This window comes from Peromyscus eremicus, chromosome X, assembly GCF_949786415.1.
Source record: "Peromyscus eremicus chromosome X, PerEre_H2_v1, whole genome shotgun sequence".
Classification (NCBI taxonomy): Eukaryota; Metazoa; Chordata; class Mammalia; order Rodentia; family Cricetidae; genus Peromyscus; species Peromyscus eremicus.
Window position 1 is genome coordinate 99,518,414 of NC_081439.1, and position 21,762 is coordinate 99,540,175.

Sequence of the window (21,762 nt, forward strand, 5' to 3'; positions counted from 1 at the left end):
CACGGGTATTAATGTCTCTTCATAGAGACAGAAAATATGGTAGTTGGTAGTTACCAGAAGCTGAGGTGGGAAGGGAATGGAGAATTGTCAGGTGAGTTTCCTTTGAGGGTGAAGCAAATGTGTGGGAACTACACAGAGGTGATGGTTGAACAACAGATAGCAGTGGTGGTTGTCAGTGTATTACATGCCATTGGACCATTCATCTTAATCATCTTACTTGAGTTCCGTGGTTTGGGGACACATTAAAGTCTGAGAAGTACTGGCATCTGGCATCTACCCGTTCACCTGCCCAATACTTGCCCGGAGACACTACCACCCAGCAGCCATCTCCAGGAACTGTTTCTTTTCCCTACAACCCATGCACCTTGAGGTGAGATAAGGTGGGCAAGTACGTAGCTCTTCTAGACAATCCCTCTGGCCAACTCCTCCTCCATGCCAATGTCACACCTCTCTTCATTACAGACCTAGCCCATCTTCCTTTGGCCGACCTTTCTCCACACTCCAGGTGATTACAATGCACCTGCTAACAACTCATCAATGTTCAGTCTCCATATTCTGTGACTGCCTTCACATCGTACCTTCAGCTCCCCCTGCTCCCCACCCAAGAAATCCTCCCTGTAACACCCAACTCTCTTATCACAGCCTAGTATCTACCTAGCTGTTGTATGTCTTTGATCCTCCTCTACATGATTTAATCTCCTCAGAATGCTGATGCTCAGGAATCTGGCCCCTTTCCTTATTTCACAGGCTATCACTGTCTTCCCGGTCTCAGCTCCTCTGCCAAAACTGAATCACATGACTGGCTGATTGAACCATGTTTTTTTTTTTTTTTTTTTTTTTGAGACAGGGTCTTGCTGTGTTGTCCAGGATGGGCTTTGAACTCTTGGGGTTAAGCAATTTTCCTGCCTCAGCCTTTCTAGAAGCTCGGACTACAGATGTGCAACACGGCACCCATTATGAAACATTCTTATCAACACCTTCATCTCTGTTCAGCCCCACCCTGCTGGCCTAGTAAAATTACTGAACTGAACAAATGTCAGATGCTGACTATTCCATTGTTCCCAAAGTTGGCTGAAAGCAAACACAAAGCTATGGGTCTTGATGCTTTTATAAATTCATGGTCTGCTAAGTCCCATGTGGTCTGGGTTCCAGAACCCTGGCTAGGGGTAACAAGGGAATAAGGAAAGGAAAGACACACAGACACGTGTACAGTGAAGCTGGGACCAGGTTGGGCTCTGCTACCTGTATCCCCACCACCTGGAACCTCAGTATGTTTATTAGGTACAACACAGGGGCAACGGCTAGCCAGTCTCTGTAGGTGAGCAGTCTCAGGCTGTAAACATCTGGGAGGAGGAAACCGCAGGTCTTTGCACACACTGATCCGTCATAAACACTCATCCTCAGGGTCCCAAAAGGAGTCTTGCCATTTCTTTTGAGTCTGAACCACAGGGACAACAGCTTTTCCAATTGTCCCATGGGTCTGAGGCCTTGGGATATCCTTGACATGGCCATGCCCATGTCAAAATACACATTCACTCAGGACTTTACACACGTAGGGTTTCTTCTGCTCCCTGCAATGGCCTCTAACTTCATATGAGCCCCCAGAGTAACATAATAGCCCTTTTACTTGGCCTTGATGGGCTCCTTTCCCACAATTCTCATTGCTTATTCCAGACTTTCATTTGATTTCTCAAGCTCCAGTGATTCCTGACCTCTTCACTCACATGATAGCCTAACAACTTATTTTACCAACAAACCTGGGGTCACAAAGCTCGTATGACCTCATTACCTGTTATTTAAAAATGGACCCATTTTTCTTTTAATCTTGGGATGAAGTATTTCTCATCTTTTCAAGGCTTGTTATCCCTGTGCACATGATCACATCCCTTTCAAGCTCTTTGGAATCCTTGCTCCATCCCCTCTCTTCCTACTGGCTCTTAAGTCTTCCCTCATCTCAAAAGAGAACTTTTCTTAATCAAATCCAATCCTCCTCAACTCTGGACCTCCCCAACCATGTTCCTGTGCCTTCCCTTCCCTAAGCAGTCAAGTTTGAAGTCTGTACCCAGCATGGGTGCTCAATAAATATTTATTGAATGGAAAGAATGCTTTTCTTTCCTTTTCAGTTTTTTTAAGAAAGGGTCTCATGTAGCCCAAACTGGCCTCAAACCCATTATGTAGCAAAGGATGATAACCTGGAATTTTTGTAACAGATGGTTATTAACATGGAGACCCACAACTGGACAACATAAACAGCATGAGACCTTGAAGCACTCAGCCTTAAATGGGATGTCTATCAAACTCTTCCCTTCTAGGTCCAGTGATCTATGTAGAAGAAGAAGGGGAAAGACTGTAAAAGCTAAAGGTGGTGGATGACTCCAAGGACACAACAGGGATAATGCACACATGAACCCACAGAGAATGTGACAGTATACACAAGATCGGGAGAAATTCAAGCCAGAGAAGAAGGAGTGCATGCAAAGTCCTACCCCTAACCAAGACGCTCTTTGTAGTTGATACCTACTGGGAGAGGGAAAATCAGTTTTCTCCAATAGAGTGACAGTGGATATATCAACCACACTCCAAGGCAGGCCCCATGATCAGGAGTTGTTGATCAACATAAAACAGACTCCATATTTTTCTGTGTGCTTTTTTGTTATAGTTTGGTGTTTTTTCTTTCTGATTTGTTTTTTGTTGTTGTTGTTGTTGTTGTTTTATTTTGTGTTCTTGGTTTTTTTTCTCTCTTTTAAGAGAAAGAACATAAAGTTAGATGAGTAGGGAGGGAAGGAGGATGTGGAAAGACTTGGGGGAGAAGAAAGAATATGACCAAAATGTATTGTATGAAAAAAAGAAAATATTTAGTTTTTTAAAATGTATATGGCTGTTCAACCTGCATGCACATATGTGCACCATGTGAATACAGTGCCCTTGTGGGCCAGAAGAGGGCATCAGATCCCATAGCACTGGAGTTACAGATGGTTATGGGCTGCTATGTGGGCACTAGGAATTGAATCTTGGTCTTCTGGGAGAGTAGTCAGTGCTCTTAACTGCTGGGACATCTCTCCAATTTTATTTTTAACTGCATGTATATGTGGGGGTGATATGTGCGCATGACTGTGGATGTCTGGGGAACACAGAGGTATCAGATCTCCTGGAGCTATCATTATAGATAGTTACAAGCTACCAGATGTTTGTGCTGGGAATTTAACTCTGTCCTCTGGAAAAGTAGTATGTACTCTTAACTGCTGAACCATCTCTCTAACCCTATGACCTTGAGCTTTTGATCTGCCTACCTCTGTCCACCAAGTGCTGGAATTACTGGCATGTACCACCACACCCAGATACAACTAGAAGTTTCCTGAAAAGAATAATCTGTTTAGTTTTTTTAAAAAAAAAAAATTCTAGTTCACTCTTCAATTCACTGTAGACTATTTCTACCCCATGTCAGAATCCTAGTTAATACATCTAATGGATACTTTTGGTATCAAATGATGGGAACTTATGGGTACTGTCTTAGTTAGGGTTTACTATTGCTGTGAAGAGGCACCATGACCTCGGCAACTCTTCTAAAGAAAACATTTAATTGAGGAGGCTTGTTTACAGTTTCAGAGGTTCAGTCCATTATGATCATGAAGGGTAGCACAGCAGTGCACTGGCAGATGTGGTGCTGGATCTAAGAGTCCTACATCTTGCAGGCAACAGGAAGTTGACTGACTGTCACACTGAGTGAAACTTGAGAAAGAGACCTCAAAGCACCCCCACACGGTGACACACTTCCTCCAACAAGGCCACACCTACTAACAGTGCCACTCCCTTTGGGGGCCATTGTCTTTCAAACCACCACAGGTACACTCTTTATGTTCTCTACCAATGTATATCTCATGCATTCATTCATCACATACTGAATACCAACTACATTCAGGGTGGCTAACTTATACTCATTCTTGATGACTTCAAGAATTAGCCTAGCCTTTCATTCCTATCAGTCTACACTCTGGACTCTTACAACAAGGTTTGGCCAATTGCTGACCCTCCCTGTTTCCACACCCTGAACCCCTCATATCTATATTACTGTACTTAGCCCCACTATGCAGAATTGCACACATCTTCATCCCTTCCACTAAGCTGAAAGCTCCTTAACAAAGACTATGCTTTCTTTATATTTTAGTAATGGGATGGTAGAATGGATCAGAGGGTAGAGGCACTTGATGCTTAGTCTGACCACCTGAGTTTCATACTCGGGACCCATATGGTAGGAGAGAACCAACTCCCACAGGTTGTCTTTGACCTCCAGGCATATATCATGGTACCTGCTCACTAACACAGCGGCTGTTGTGTAGTGGTTTCCTCAGAAACTGAAACATTTCATACTGTAGAGAAGCTCCTTAACCCAGATGGTAAACAACTCTAAATAGCTTCAGGAAGTCCCTGAAACTGACCAGATTCGCTCCTCCCTTCCAAGGGTAAGCAATGAAGACTGCTGAGAGTCACTCTCAGTCTAGCCAACCTACAAAGAGGACTCTGAAACAAGCCAAGCTGCAAAGAAGACTCTTTGTTCAAGCTGCCTGGAACAAGCAGAACCAGCTGAGCTTCCTGGAAGGGGGTTAGACCAACTGAGTCACTCAGAAAGGACACTCTCCAACCTGATGAGCTGCCTGCAGGCTATGCAGTGTACTCCAGGTTCCCGGCTTTTGTGAGCTGTCGCCCATGCTGGGGTGGGCTTTGGTGATGCAGCCATCTTTGAGTCGTTTCTGCTCCTGTAACTAACTCCTCACCCATAATCTTGTAAGTAAAACTAATAAAACTTACTGGTTCACCAAGTTGGACTTCAGTGGTATCCAAACCTTGGTCTGTCATGGGCTCCTTATCTGGGGTGAGTAGATGTGTGTGTTGTGTCTCCCCAGGAGACACAACATTGGCCTCATATGCACACACAATGAATGAATGAATGAATGAATGAATGAATGAATGTAATGTTTCCTAGTGCTACTAGCCTTTCACATTGTTCCTGGCACGCTGTAGACAGTTAGCAGTTAATAAACTGAACAAGATCCTCCATATCCACTTGGTGCTGTTTTGTGGATTCTCTCTCAAATCCGCCCCTCCTCTCTATCCTATAACTTTCTGTTCCTGTTTAAGCCTTCATCATCTCTCCTATCCTCAATTACTGCCCCTGTCCTCCTTATCTCTCTTCACACACTGCCTTATCTCTTTCCCCCAGCTTTTTAAATCCACTGTCTACACCTACTTTATCTATTTCCTCTTTTAAAACAGCATCCTTTAAATTTCCTTTCAATTACACAAACAATCCATATATGCATTCTTCCTGCCTCATTAGTAATCACTATTTTCTGTCTGTTGACTGTCTTTTCAGAGCTTCCCTATGTTTATATGCAGCTATAGAGAGGATTATTTGTTGCGGGGGAGGGGGAATTTTCACAAATGACACCATAATACAACTACTTCTCATTTTGTAACAGCATGACCATGTGAATATAAACTGCAAATCCAATCCCATGGTATGGTCGAATCACAGCTAATGTAGCTGCTCTATTGATGGACATGTAAGGAGGTTAAAGGTTTTAAATTTGATAGCCTATGCTGCAGTGAACACTATTGCTTCCTATAAGCATGTGCATGTGTTTTTCTGGGCAACATAAATGAAAGAGGAATTGCTGGGTCATGAATTATTCACATTCAAAAATTTAATGGATGCTGCCAAATTTGCCCTCCAAAAAATCTGTATCACACACCCACGTGAATGAAATTCCCTGGTGGTAGTGGCTATTATATCATCTTTTATTTTTTGCAAATCTGAGAGGAGAAAAAAAATCATTGTTTTATTTTGCATTTCCCTAATTACTGGGGAAGCTGAATGAGCATCATTTCATAATGTTGATTGTTCTATTTGTATTTCCCTTCCCAGTCAATTATCTGTTTATCACTCATGGAATTACAGAAGCCCTTCTTACATTTAAAATCCTTTTCTATAACAAAGGTTACAAATATTTTTGTTCCATCTGTAGCTTGTTTTCACTTTTGCTTTACTTTTTGAAAAAATGTTTTATCGTACTGATTTACATGTCTGTGATTGAGTATGTAAATGTGAGTGCAACAGATCCTTTGGAGCTGGAGTTACAGGTAGTTCTAAGCCACCCGATGTAGGTGCAGAGAATCAAGCTCAGGTCCTCTGGAAGAGCTGTATGTGCTCTTAACCACCAAATCATGACTCCAGCCCCAAACTCCTATTCCTTTAGTTAACTTAGACTTAACAACTCTCTCCTTCTGTGATTTTTAGACTTTGTTTCACAACTCAAAAATCTTTCTGTACTCCCAAAGTTATAAAAATATTCTCCGACATTTTCTCTTTATATTTTTAGAATTTGTTTTTAGTCCAACAGGAATCTATTTTTGCAGTGGTGTTTGTGTGAGAGGGTCGCATTTTATGTTTTTCTAAATGGATGGCCTATTTTTCCCAGAACCTCTTCTTGAACAGCCCACTCTGTCCTTGCTGACTTATAGATGTGAAATTTCCATGCAAACGGGCATCTGACCTTGTACTCCCTTTCCCCCTGTTCTGATGCTTCTACGTCCCATTCATATGGAAGAATGGCAACCTAATTTCTACCTACAATCTCCTGGGAATGATCAGCCCTAACTACAATGTTCATGCTGCCAAACCCAATGGAGTTTTGAAAAAATTCTCCTTTTCTTGGACTCCATTTATCATTTCCTCCTAAATGCTACATAATGCTACACCCCTTTGATTCTTATCAATACAAATCATGATCATAATAATACCTTCTATTTATCAGGTAGTTACTCTGTGCCAGGCATGGTTTCAGCATTTTTTTTTTTTGGTCATCCCTATCAAGTATGTTATACCATAGCCTGGTATCTTAAAGATTATTAGGTCATCATACCCATTTTACAGGTGACTTAAGAACTGATGCATAGACAACTGAACTATTTTGCCAAAGGTCCCTGGTCTAGCAGATGGCAATATGAGATGTGAATCTAGGCCTGTCTGAGATCAAATCTTAAATTCCTAGACACTCTTCTCTCTCTAGCCTATCTTGAAAACTTCCCCGCGGCCCCCTCCCCCTGCCCCCCCCCTCCGTTTTCTCTAGCACACATTATTCTCTTTCTTCTTTCATTTATTAGTAGTATTTGGAGTTTTCATGTGTTAGTTGGTTGTTTTGGTGGTGTGTATTTATTTTGAGACTAAGTCTCACTATGTAGTCCTAGCTGGCCTTGAACTCAATAAGTAGACCAGGCTGGCCTAGAACTCACAGAGACCTGACTGTCTCTGCCTTCTAAGTGCATGGGACACATGCCACCATGCCCAGCAAGTTTGTTGTTGTTGTTGTTGTTGTTGTTTCCGTTCGTGTGTGTGTGTGTGTGTGTGTGTGTGTGTGTGTGTGTGTGTTTAATTTTAGACAACATCCCATGATGTAACCAAGCCGGCCTCAAACTCACTCTGCAGCTGAAGCTGGCCCTGAATTCCTGATTTTCCTGCCTCCATGTTGCATGTGCTGGAATTCCAGGCACACCTCACTATGAACAGTCAAATTTACCAATCCATTTGTTTGTTTGCTTGTCTGTTTGTTTGTTGAAAGGGTCTCAAGTACCCTAGGCTGGCCTCAGACTCACTATGCAGTGAGGAGAATAGTGAACTTCAGATTCTCCTCCTTCTACCTTCCCGATGCCGGGGTCACAGGTGTGTGCTGTGGTGCTTGGAAGCGGTGCTGAGTATCAGACCCAGATTGTGTGCATGCCAGGCAAGTACTCTACCAACCAAGGAACATCAACAATCCTTATTTTAGTATTGTTGAGACAGGGCTTCACTGTGTAGCCCAAGACAGCCTCAAACTCTTGATCTTTCTGCGTCAGTCTACCAGGGTGGAACACCAAACACGACTCCCAGCATTTTCGGTTGTTTGGTCCTTGTTTAAACAGATGCCATAGAAAGCACAGGGCGTTCTGAGGTCCTTTTCAATGCACCTGTACTTAGATAGCTGCGCTAAAATGCCCCTGATAACATGTAGAAAACACTGTTTTTATAGGACCTGATGGCACTGGCCTAGAGTCCCACTGTTAGAGAGGCTGAGGAGCCGGGCAGTGGTGGCGCATGCCTTTAATCCCAGCACTCGGGAGGCAGAGCCAGGCGGATCTCTGTGAGTTCGAGGCCAGCCTGGGCTACCAAGTGAGTCCCAGGAAAGGCGCAAAGCTACACAGAGAAACCCTGTCTCGAAAAACCAAAAAAAAAAAAAAAAAAAAAAAAAAAGAGAGGCTGAGGAAGGATTATAAGGAACGGGGGATCACAAAGTCAAAGCCTGCCTTGCTACAGATAGAGTTCAAAACTAGCCTAGACTCAAATAAGAAAATGGAAAACTGGCTGGGGATATAGCTTAGTATTAAAGTGTTTGTCTATCATGCAAAAGGTCCTAGGTTCAATCCCCAGCACTTGAAGAAAAAAGCAAACTGCTTTTGATCACAGACTTGCAGCTTCCGTCTTTCCTGCCCTGTCTTAATCCCAGAGAAGCTTTAGCAGTTCTTCTTTGTGTTTGCACTATTTGAATTTTAAAATATCTATCTATCATATATTTTATTCATTTAACTAGTATTTTTTTAAGACAAGTTCTCAGTATGTTACCCAGACTAGCACTAAACTCTCAATTTCCTGCCTCGGCCTAATGAGTACTATGATTACAGGCATGTGCCACTATTCCCAGCTATCAATTTTAAAATCATGAAAAACCACTAAGGATATTCTAGAAACGAAACAGAAGTAGATTAGTGCCCAAGAAGCAGAATCTGTTCAGTATTCCCCACCATCATGGTCAAGACACTGTCCATATGTGGGCTGTCAACAACTGAATGGACTGTGAGAAAATTCATTGAAGACTTCCTAAAAAAAAAAGTGCAACTGAGTATAACACTCTGATTGTGACCCAACTACTCAGTTGACAGGAAGTAGGGTCTAAGTGATGCTCAGCTCAACAAGATTAGCATAAGAAGCAATCCTACAAAAAGAAAAACAGAGTGGTTGGGGCCAGTGAGATGATGCAGTGGATTAAGGCACTTGGCTACAGAGCCTGATGACGAGTTCAAGCTCAGAGTCTCACATGGTAGAAGGACAGAATTGACTCCCCAAAGTAGTCCTCTGATCTCCACATGTATGCCATGGTCCAAGTACGAAGTGTACATGAACATACACAATAAACAATGAATTAATAAGTAAATAATTATTTAAAAGAGAGAGGTGTCTTTCTTTTAGCATTTCATATAGAAAACAGAATTTGTTTAGGTGCTTAAGAAACTACATGTGGTGCCGGGCGGTGGTGGCGCATGCCTTTAATTCCAGCACTCGGGAGGCAGAGCCAGGTGGATCTCTGTGAGTTCAAGGCCAGCCTGTGCTACCAAGTGAGTTCCAGGAAAGGCGCAAAGCTACACAGAGAAACTACATGTGAACCGGGGGTTAACAGTTTAAGCAGAGAAATGGTGGAAACATTGGAGAAAGGAGGGAGAATGTGGGAAAAACCAAACTAAGAACGTATGAAAAAGCCTTCTGGAAAACTACTACTTTGTAAGCTAATTTCAAATAAACTTTGCGGCTGGAGAGATGGCTCAGTGGTTAAGAACACTTGCTGCTCTTGCAGAGGACTTGGGCTTGGTTCCAGTAGCCATGAGGCAGTTCACAACTGCCTGTAATTCCAGTTCCAGGGGATCCAACGCTCTCTTCTGGCTTCAAAGACATTACATGAGCATGCTGCATATATGTACAAGCAGGAAAACATTCATATGCATAAAATAAATTAAAATACAGTTATTTGAAAAAGTTTAGGCTAGAGAGATGGCTCAGCAGTTAAGAACGCTTACTCCTCTTGCAGAGGGACCCAAGTTCAGTTCCCAGCACCCACTCTGAATGTCACAACCACCTGTAACTCCAGTTCCACAGGATCCAATGCTCTCTTCTGGTCTCTGCAGGCACCAGTACTCCCATGCACATACATGCTGTGCACATGCATACATGCATGCTCCCTGGAGTGTGTATGCACATACACACACACACACACACACACACACACACAAACACACACACACACACACACACACACACACACACTGAAATTTTTTTAAGAGTTTAAACAGAAGTATGCTATATGGGTGGACAATACTGTTTCTAGGAGACAACAGATTATGAAACAACCTCAGTGCCAGGCATGACATACCTTCCTTTGAGTTACTGGCCTTGCAGGCCCCAGAGGCTATTACCGATGTTCTTGGTTGCTCATCATAACTAGATATTAAGAGCTTATTGCTAAAGATATCACATTATTTTACTGGACACAGATAAATCAATCTGGAACTGATCTGAAAACTTCTACTGGCTAGCTTTCATAGTGCTGGGAGGTGCTACACAGGCCACTGGGGAAGGAAAGACACCAATGATCTTACCCACTGCTAAAGCCTACAATACTGAACTGCCAGACAAGATGTGCTCACTTCAGCAATGACATGACTGCTACAGGGCAACTAGCTACTTTCTGATTGGATTTGAGGCTGATCCACAAGAGGGAATTCATGCCTGTTATTGTACACTTGGTCAAAAGCCTATGGCTGGGACAGTAATAGGTCATGGGGGGAATCCTACTGCTGTTGTTTTGCTGAAGGGACATATTATCAATCCCCCTTCTAAATATTTATGTTTATACCGGTAGATCAGTGCTGCTCAGGATGGTTCTCTCTGCAGCGGGCAGCAGTTAATACAGAGGGCCATAACCAGTCAGAGTGCTGATTATGTGACTGGGAGTGCTTAGCCCTAAGTGGGACATCTGTATCAACCCTCAACAATAGCTCAGGGAACATCAAAGAAGAGATGGAAGAATGTAAAGGCTGGGGTATAGAGAGGAATGCTGTGAAAAGCTGTCTTCTGGATACAACATAGCCACTGGACTTCTAAGTCCAGAACAGCTACAGTTATCTACACAAGACCTGCACAAGATCAAGCCAGACAACAACATTCCAGCACAGAAGGGAGAAGGGTTCATGAGGGCCCTTCCCTAGCTGAGGAGCTACTGCACATGAGGACAGCCCGGGCTTCAGAGCAAGTTCCAAGCCAGACAGGGATACACAGCAAGACATTGTCTCAAACAAAACAAAACAAACAAAACCCCACCAAAGCCAGGCAGTGATGGCACACGCCTTTAATCCCAGCCCTCCGGATGCAAAGGCAGGTGGATCTCTGTGAGTTTGAGGCCAGCTTGGTCTATAGAGCGAGTTCCAGGACACTCAGGGTTGCACAGAGAAACCCTGTCTTGAAAAAATAAAACAAAACCCTGTCTTGAAAAAATAAAACAAAACACAAATGCAAGCTGGGTGTAGTGGTGCACTTTTAGTCCTAGCACTCAGGAAACAGAGGCAGGTGGATTTCTGTGAGTCCAGGACCAGTCTGGTTTACATAGAGAGTTCCAGGCCAGCCAAAGATACACAGTGAGACCTTACTTCAAAAACAAATGAACAAACAAAATAATAATGACCACACACACACACACACACACACACACACACACCAAAAACATCAAACCCAGGGGGCTGGAGAAATGTCTCAGCAGTTAAGAGTTTGTACTTCTTTTCCAAAGAGCCCAAGTTTGATTCCCAACACCCACATGGGGCAGCTTGCAAAAGCCTGCAACTCCAGCTCCCAGGAATCTGGTGTCCTCTTGTGGCCTCTACAGGCATCTGCACTCACATACACATACCGTACCCATACATACACATACATACATACATACATACATACATACATACATACATACATACACATAAAAATAGAATAAATGTTGAAAAGTAAAGGACTGGGAAGAAGTCTCAGTAAGTAAAGTACTTGCCACAGAACCCATGTAAAGCTGGAGAGAGCAGCTCACATCTGTAGTCCAAGCAGCTTTACAATGGGACGGGAGGCCGAGACAGAATTCACTTTCTGACCAGCTACTCTGTCGTATGCATACAACAGCAAAACAACAACAACAGCAAAAACAAAAACCAAGAAACAAACAAGAACCCCACAAAACTCCCGAACAAGGTTGGAGGGGACAACCAACAACTAAGAGGTTGTCCTCTGACCTCCACACGTGCACCATGGTACATATGCTGTAGTACATGCACCTGCACTTGCATATACAAACACATACACATGAAGATTTTTACAGGAATGCTGAGTGGCCCTTTCTGTGAGTGCCCTACCAGCTTTTCCTCCCCCACCCCAGCCTCTAACTCATCTTCATCTCGGAGTCTCATTCACTCCTCACATGCATCCAGAAACCCAGCTTCTTCTGGCTCTCCTCCTTCCTCTCTGCTTAGACCTTCTTGGTCCCTCTTCACAATCCTCCCCTCCACCTGCTGACTTCATTGACATCCTGAGGTTTCTGTGAAAGCCTCTCTGACTTCTCTGCATAGAACTGACTGTTTTTGTCCTTGTGGCCTCATTGCAATCTGTCCTTTACCTCTCTCTACTCTGTCCTTTACAGGACATACTCCTCTCTACAGAAATTATTTACTTAAGACGGGCCTTTCCCATGAATGTCTCAGGAGCAAAGATTAGGCCACTCCTTTTTAGATTGTTAAAGTACAGGAGGGCCTGAACAGAATCAAGGCTCCACTCACATGTATTAGAAAGACACCCTTCTTTCGGCAAAGTCTATGGAGTGGCACAGTTGTCGAGAGGGACCCTGCGATGATGCCATTACAAGCTGCTTGCCCACATCATTCTAGCGAGACAGGCTGGGCCTCAGGATCTGTGCTCTCTGCCATGGTAAAGCTCCTTTTGGCTGCTCCTCCCTTCACTTTCCCACGGTTTTCCTTACCTGTCCTCCTTGTTGATCTGGTCCCCAAAGCCCACAGTGCTCACAATCGTGAGCTTCAGCCCCACATTGCTCTCCTGGAGGTCATAGGTATTGGATCGGAGCTGAACACCCGGCTGTGTGTGGGTGGCTGGCTCCCCCTCGAACTTGGTGTTGAACAGGGTATCCATGAGGGTGGACTTGCCCAATCCTGTCTCCCCTGAAAAGCAAAAGATATCACACAGTGACTATGTAGCCATTACATATCATATTTCACATATGTGTGAAGGGACCCGTGTATATACTAAAACACTAAATGAAGAATCATGCAGAAGTGACTGTATAGCGACAATTATATGAAACAAGAAAGCACAGACATGCCAGCAGCAGATAGCTCACAATCCTAGAGAACTGGGCTAATTTCCATTTTAGCCTTCATATTTTTTCTGTTATTTGAAGCTTTACCTTGAGTATATACTGCTTTTAGAGGCAGAGAAAGAAATGCAATATGTACAGATGGAGGAGTACAATTATTCCTAGATATAGACTGTAAAGAAATATAATGTACTCTTATTAATGCATATCTCTAAATGGTGCGCTTCTATACAGTTCTCATTTTTCTTTAGTTTTTCTGTATTTTTGAAATAGAACATGTAAATAAATGCCAATTGTCAAATAGCCCCTCCTCTCATGCCCTGCCTCGGATTCTGCCTGGCCTAGGCAGTGCTCAATTCCACAGATGTTCTGGAGACTGTATCTAACCTTGGCTTCTCCCAGCCTAGAAGACCTTTTAGTGAGACCATTTTTTATCTACTGAAGAATGAACTTAAGCCACAAATTCTTCTTCTCAAATCTCAAACAAACCCGGCATTTGTTTGCTTAACTAACACGTCAGCTGTGTGACACTAATAAATCCAAACACTAGAACTTCACACTTGGATGATAAATGGGGGAAGTAAAGGTTTGGGGAGGTTATTCCTGGGAGGCTAGAGGATACCAAACTACTGCCTAGAACCAAGGAGTCTTTGGGGAATGAGACACCACAATCACACATTGAAGAGAAGCTGGTGGCACGGAGTTATAGGCAGGAATCTGATATGAACCCGCAGCTGAGCAAGGCACTGAAACCACCTAGAATCTCTATGGCTTCAGATTGTATTTGGCTCCTCGTCCCACTCCAAGTGAATCAGAAATACTAGGAATAAAAGTCAGTAGCTGAGCTGGAGATGTAGCTCAGTGACTACAGTGTTGACTTAGTATACCTGAAGCCCTGTTTGATCCCCAGCAGTGAAGAAACTGAGCAAGGTGGCGCTCAGGAGATGGAGGGGCATAAGAAGGGTAAGGTCAACCTGTTACATCTCGAGTTGGAGACCAGCCTGGTCTTTAAGTCAATAATTAGTGACAGGCTAGGCAAGGTGGTACATGCCCTTAATCCCAGCACTCGGGAGGTGCAGACAGGTGGCTCTAAACTCGAGGTCAGCCTGGCCTACATAGTAAGTTCAAAGACAGCAGGTGCTATGTAGAAAGACTGTCTCAGACAAACAAACCAAGAAACAAACAAGTTAATGACCCTGGACCGTTCCTTGAACACCTTAGATCACACTACCATTTTACTAGCATAATCCCGCTTCTTTCTACCCCTCTCCAACCAAGGAGAGATGTATGACCTTTGACTTATCCTCATGGTTGGGGTTAGGTTTAATCTGGATAATTCCTGGTCTGGCGAATCTCTCCTTGAGACCAACAGTACACATTTGCAAGGCAGTGCATAGAACTACATGATGGGGAATAAAAAATGCTCCCTCTCTCCGTACCCTCTCAGTGTATGTAGCTTCTTTCATCCTAAACAACGATCTATAAACATGTATTACGACGACGAGAGCTTTCTATGTAGAGAAAGAAAAGAGCATTCAATTTAGCCTGGTTCCCAAGGTCCCCAGCTCTGTTTCTTAGCGAGGTGTGACTACTGAGATGAACTGCCAGGGTATACAGAAAGGGTTCCTTACACAGAATGTGCTTCCAGCCAGGGTCTGCTATAATCATCAGGGACAATTGTCTAAGAAGAGGCTCTTTTTTGTCCTCCCCTAAAGAAAGTATTCAGGTCCCAAGAATAACTGGTGCAGAGAGGTCTTTGCCATGGGAGGTGACAGATTCAAGTGTGCAGCAGAACACAGCATCCATTACTCCAGCAAAGGATGTAGCACAGCTCACCTATAAGCAGGTCCAGAATCTGAGGTGGGAATGCAAGGATGGCTGCCATGCTCCAACTCCCCTTCTCTGTGGACACCCACGCTTCCAGTACATTTCAACCAATTTTGTGTATGCCTAATGAATCTTCCATGTATATCCTCGACCTCATCCTCTTTGTCCCCTGAGCTCATTACTGAATGTCCCTGCTGCTCCTAGACAGTGGTGGATTCCAATCTCCCCAGCCCTCCAGAATAGGCTCACTGCCTCCACAGCCTAAGAATTCTCAGAGAGTCCTCTGTATACTTGACAGGGCCTGTCGAAAACTTCACTTAGATGGTCTCAGGAGCAGGTCTACAGAGCCAGAGACCCACCCTGTTTGCACAGCTGGAAAAACGGGCGCTGGGTGGGGTAGGGCAAGCAGCAGGGAGGAACAGCAAGGAAACTGGCCACCCAGATGCCTGCCAGCAACAGAAGGGCTGTGGCAACTAGATGTTAAATGATGAAGGTCTGGAAGAGAAGAATTCGCCATGTCTAGGGAATTGCAATAAATGCAGGCATCAGAAGAAGGCAGAAAATGCAGCCAGCTCCTCCAGAGGCTCTCGAGTGCTTCTGCTCTCAGTTGCCATCACGGGGGACCTGGAGCTGGAGGGATACCCTCTCTCAATGGCTGGCACAGACCCAGCCTGAGACAAGAATGCTGTCTCCTCCTATAGCTGCCTTGGGCCCAGTAGTAAATGTGTGTGGGGATATGACATGTGGCCTAACTGGGATCAGGTCAGCAGATTCCACCATGCCTCATCAAGAAGGTAGGAACTTGGCAACTGGCTTCCAGCAGGAAACTCAATGATTCCCAAGGGCTCAATTTCCCTCCCCGTCTCTCCAGCCCTCCCAGAGCATGTCACAATGGAGATCAGGGTTTCTTAACTCTTCGAACTCATGTTCTACCCCTCACTTTGCTTATTGCTGACATTGTATTGGAAACAATCATTTTGAAAAATAACATAGGGGCTAGAGAGATGGCCCAGTGATTAAGAGCACTGGCTGCTCTTGCAGGAGACTTGGTTTTAGTTTCTAGCATCTACATGGCAGCTTACAGCTGGTTGTAACTCCAGTTCCGGGGAACCAAAACTGTCTTCTGGTCTCTGCAGGCACCAGGCACATATATGTACATGCAGGCAAATATTCATACACATAAAATAAGTAAATACCTTTTTTTAAATAATTTAAATTTGCCAGGCAGTGGTGGCGCACACCTTTAATCCCAGCACTCAGGAGGTAGAGGCAGGTGAATCTCTGAGTTCGAGGCCAGCCTGGTCTACAGAATGAGTTCCAGGACAGCCAGGGCTACATGGAGATACCCTGTCTCATAAAACAAAATGAAAGAAAGGAAGGAAGGAAGGAAATAAGGAAGGAAGGAAGGAAGGAAGGAAGAGAAAGTCTAGATATGCTACCACTACGTTTGCATCTGACAAAATGTCAGCCCTGTCCCAGTCTGGGTTCTAGTCCTTTTTCCTATAAAAGGGGAAGGTTGAAATAGCAATAGTAGGTGGTTTTTTTTTTTTGCGGGGGGGGGGGGGGTTGGCTTGGTTTGAGACCTCTTGAACTCATAAGTCTCCTGCCTCAGCATCCCAAGTGCTGGGACTTCAAGGCATACACCAATAGTATTTGCTTGGAGCACATTTATGTGCTCTGTGCCAGGATTGCTGTGAATAAATATGTATTTTCTTTTCTTTTCTTTTTTTGTAGTACTGGGGATGGAAAGAGGCAAGCTCTCAACTACTGAGCCACACCCTTAGCTTCCACAGATTTTATGTGTTTCTTACAGCAAGCTTAGAAGGTAGACACTATGTGTTTTTATTTTTAGTGCTGAGCATGGAGTCCAGGCACTCAAGTCCATCAGGTTGAACAAGAGCTCTACCCCTAGCTGTACAAGGGGACACCTGGAGGCAGAGGCAGACAGATGTGTGTGAGTTCCAGGCCAGCCTGGGCTACAAAATGAGACTCTATCTCAAACAAGCAAACAAATAAACAAACAAACAACAAAAAAGTTCTACCCTTGAAGTACAACCCAGTCAGCCCCTAGATGCAAGGTACCCTTAATTTATAGATAGGTTAACCAAGTCACCCACTGGCTTTGTGAATTTGCAGTTTCCTCCTCCTCCTCTCTGTGCCCAGTTTTTCTCCTCTATACACTGTAGAGGAGATGACAGTCCAAGGTCACAAACTAATAAATGGCACAGCCAGTATTTTCATCGAGTCAGACTACTTCTGTAGGCCATGCTTTGAACCAATACACTCGGGTGAGGCCCACAAGCATGACAGATTGGTTCATTTTGTCACTCAACAAGCATTTGCGAAGCCTCTGATAATAGCCAGATACAATTATAGGGGCTGAAAATACAGCAAAGAGCAAGATAACCACAGTCCCTGTTTACTTGGAGAGAAGTCTCACTCAGCTGTAAATGGTGGGATAAGCCAAGAGAAAATGCTGCTGAGCTCAACAGGGAGGTGTCCAAAAGGAAACACTCCAGGAACTACAGTTGGCCATGGCCGTCTGTGGAGAGGGACAAGGTCATGCCTGGCTATGTGACCTTGTCCTTTCTCTTTCCTGTTCTTGGTGGAGCCTAGCAGACTGTAGTGTTTCAGCTAGCACATGCAGCTTCCTGTACCTCTTCCCAAACCCGTGCTCTGTGACATTGATAAAGTCAGCTGTGGAGGAAGTAATGACACCATGGAAATCAGTGGGTGCCACAAACCATGGACTGTTTTCTCCCATGGTGCCTTGATAGCCAATGACCAGCCACTGTGGCAGCTTAAGGCTAACAACTGCCTTTCCCAGAGATAGGGGGATGGAAACATTAGCCCCTGACCTTTATAGACTACCAGCTGCCCTTTGCACACCTCCCGCAGGAAAGCCGCAATCCTGCTGGTCCTCAGTGTGTTTTCCAAGTTCAACAGAGCCCAGTTGAGCCTGGAATCCTGAGCAGCTTCAAAGTAAATATTATCATTATGAGCCTTTGTGCTCTTCATGGCCATTAGCGCTGCCAGCACATTCAGATGGGCAACTCTCCTTAGGGCGCTTTCCCAGCAGTACAAAGCACCAGGCCCCAGAACGCTGGTATTGCTGGCTCGGGATTTTCTTCTGAGGCCTCCTATATGGATGTTTACAGTCACGAGATAGTCAAAATTTCCAAAGCTAAGGGATTGGGATATGGTTTTTGATGGGATGGGGATGGGGGAAAATCTCACCTCACTTGGTCACTACTGTCAACCTTAGAGAATCTATCAGACTGAGTTCATATACGCTTACATCTTTATACTTAGCTAAAAAATCATAATAATCATGGATGGAAATTATTGGTGTAGTCAATTTATTGCACTATAATTTAGGCTCTGGATTCATAAAAATTCTCTTTCCCTCCTCTCTCAATCTCAACAAGCACACATGCACATAGTCACACATACATGTACAATACTTACTCTGTAGGGTGTGGGCATAAGCTCAGTGGGCCAACATCAAGATAAACAATAATGTGAACAAAAACTATCCTAGCTCTCCAGCTAGCTCTCCAGCTAGCTCTCCAGGCTAGCACTGCCGTAATTGGACACTAAAAATACTTCAGGTAAACAATTTCTGTGAGCAAACAGAACCATTTTATAACAGTCACCAAGGAGGTAAATTCGATAGTCACATACAGGTACTAGGCATAAGAACATGGTCACTAAAATTCCTGCAGGAGCAGAGATCACCTTCAGTAACCTCACTGTGGACTCTGCCAAGTCAGTGACCGTTCCCAGCGCTATAGCTGGGCTCAGATGGCAGTCTCAGAGCCCCTTGTGACCTTGAAGCAAGTTGAGGGTTCTCTGAGCCATGGTAAGGCTATGAATACAGCAAGAGAGTAAGATGCACACACTGTAGGCATATTTTGATTCAGTTCAGAGATTGGTTTATCTACGGGCATTATAGGAGGAGGGCCATTTCCTCAAACTTGACAGGTAGAGAAAGAAAAGATATATGACTCCTTGGGGATGAAAGGGTCTTCCTTTCTTCCCTCCCTTCCCTTCTGAGAGAGTCTGCCCAGGCCCTTCAGCAACTTCATGTCATCAGATGTATGCTGAAGAACTGTAGAGAGCAATACCCTAGTGGGAGCATGAGTTGACTATCCCACTCACCTTGTCTTGGTCTTGGCTGCCCCATCCTGGGGGACTAAGGAATCTTAAGATTCATATGACAAATTTCCGTACACTTTGCCATCAAGTGCCATTCTGACTCACAGGGCTTTATCAGTCTGGTCTATTGCTCTAGGTTGAAAGGTTGCTTACAGTGAGCTTGTCATTTTGCTTTAATCTCAACTTCAGCACAGGTCATAAGGCACCCTGGGAGGAATGCCAAGGGAATCTGGTATGTGTGTGTACTGGAATATTTCAGTCATCAAATATTGTGTGAAATAAGTTGGCCATTAGCCAAAGATTGATCTTGTTAGCTAAACAGAAATTTCTTAGTGCCAATAGTAGATGTGATGACATTTCTTCTTGAGGTTGATACCCTGTCTTGCTCTTATTTTCTGTCCCTGTCCTAATTAACGCCTAAACATGACTGTGAGTTAGACTTCCAGCATTCAAAGACTTGGCAACCTCTATGTAGACTCTAAGGCCTCTGATGTGAAATTCCACGAAGCACATATTTTTGTCTCATAGGCTCCAAAGCTGATACACAGGAATGAGTCACTTTTGCTAGTGAGTGAGCCTAGCTGACTGCCTGTCACCCATATTTAGAAATGACCTTATTGCTCTGTTTGTCCTTACAAGTACAGTGAATTCCCTATATAAAGTGACATGGTAAAGAATACTGGAGATGGAGGAGAAGGAAAAAATGCCTTCAAAAAATTTTGAAGACCTTTATTTATTTATTTATTTATTTGAGATAAGATCCCATCATGCAGCCAAGGTTAGACTCAAATTCACAATCCTCCTGTCTCAGTCTCCTAAGTGCTGGGATTACAGACCTATACCAACACATCCAGCAGAAAAAGAAATTTTCAATACATTAAACACTAAAGTGTAATTCAGTGGTAGTTTGAATCTATGATGTGAATGAGTTCTCCATATGCTCTATACAAAAATAAGAAAAGGAAATTAGCAGAAGTGTGTAAGTGTTCCAGCCATTGTGAAAATTGGTTTTATTATGGTATTTATGCAACCATTAAGGTTCGGAAGGGTGTCACTGAAAATATGCAGGTATACTTTTCTTACACTGTGGGGTGAAAATTATATGTTACCACTGAGTTTGTAAATTGGGGATTTTTAAGGTTTGAAAACACATTCTTAAAGAATGACAAGGTACTATCGTCCGTCATGTTTGTTCGATGGTACTCAGTGGTTTCCAAAGGACTTTCATGGTCTCAAGGGATGTTGCTGGCAGCAGTCAGAGGCAGTGGGAGGAACAAGAGCTCAGCCTGTTTTTCCATGGTGCCTCAGGTAAATCCCTTGTCCTCCTCAATTCTCCTCTCCAGGAGTATAAGGATACGATTCCCAAGCCTCACTCAGCCCACTCGGGGCAGAACAACTAACGCAAGAAGCCGCTGAAAAGTACAGTGAGTGCCTCCTGTGGACTCAACTTACTCATTCACTTCAGAAATATTATTAAAGTCTCCTTGTGCTATAATCAGCACATCATGTGGACTAAAACAATGCCTCCTCATATAGATGCGGCAGCGTGTGACCATAACCCCAACACTTGGGAGGCTAAGGAAGGAGGACCAAGAATAAGAGGCTAGCCTGGGAGACTTGTTGAGTTCCATGCCAGCCTAGGCCACATAATGAGACTCTGTCTCAAAACATACCAAAATCAATCCCAGGCAGAGATACAGGTAGGGGAATAAAAGATCTTTGTACACAGCTGTGTGATTCCTACACTTAAGCTCCAACTACAAAGACTACAGAGACCCAGCCGACTACACACAACTGGAAGGCAGGCATCTTTATTTCCTTAGCCATCACCTCCCTCCCCATTCTGTCCTGGTTCTCATCTTCTGCAATCAAAAAGAACCTGACAGCAGTAACCGAGCCAGCCAGCCCCCTTTAACAAAATTTTCCACTGAGTCTCACAAAGCTCTGTTTTTCCCCCAAGGTATGGCCCCAGATTCTGGTCTGGGCAGAGGGGAAAAAAATAATTACAGCTGGTCGCTTACAAAAATAAACAAAGGGATGAGAGAAGAAGGAGGGGCAAGCTTGCAACTAGATGAGAGGGACACATTATTTAACCTAATTACCTGCAGAGCCACATCTAGCCATTAAGGATCTATATCCTGTAATAGAATTGCCTGCCATGGAAATACTCACCCACGCACAGGATGTTGAAGCAGAAGCCCTGGCTGACTGACTTATTCACCAGCTGGTCAGGCAAGCTGTCAAACCCCACATGTCCAGCCAGGGGGACAGTTCGGCAACCTTCGCCCTAATTTGGAAAGGGAGGGAGGAGAGAAAAATGACAATGTGCTTAAAAGCCATTTGGATCTCCGTGCTCCATCCACATGCACTCTATCCTGTGCCAGGAAGTAACCACCACAAAGGCCCAATGTGTCATCTCTTCCCTCAGCCACCCCCCAACACACACACTCCAAAGCAAAATGGCCCATCAGGTTGGAAATCATGGATGCTTGGGTACAGGTATCCAATAGGTCCAGTGATAAATACCACTGTAGTTCTGGACCAGGACAAAGTATGTGGG

At 44.1% G+C, this 21,762-nt stretch overlaps 1 protein-coding gene across 5 annotated transcripts in view; it reads right to left on the reverse strand.

Moving 5' to 3' along the window:
* The window catches only part of Septin6 (septin 6), a 72,542-nt gene that overhangs the window by 35,863 nt on the left and 14,917 nt on the right, over positions 1-21,762 (reverse strand). For all 5 annotated transcript variants that reach the window (XM_059250383.1, XM_059250381.1, XM_059250384.1 and 2 more), the window contains exons 2-3: positions 21,375-21,489; positions 12,867-13,062 (exon numbers count right to left, since the gene is read on the reverse strand). In XM_059250383.1, the coding sequence (XP_059106366.1) occupies positions 12,867-13,062; positions 21,375-21,489 (311 nt within the window). The remainder of the gene's footprint in view (positions 1-12,866; positions 13,063-21,374; positions 21,490-21,762) is intronic.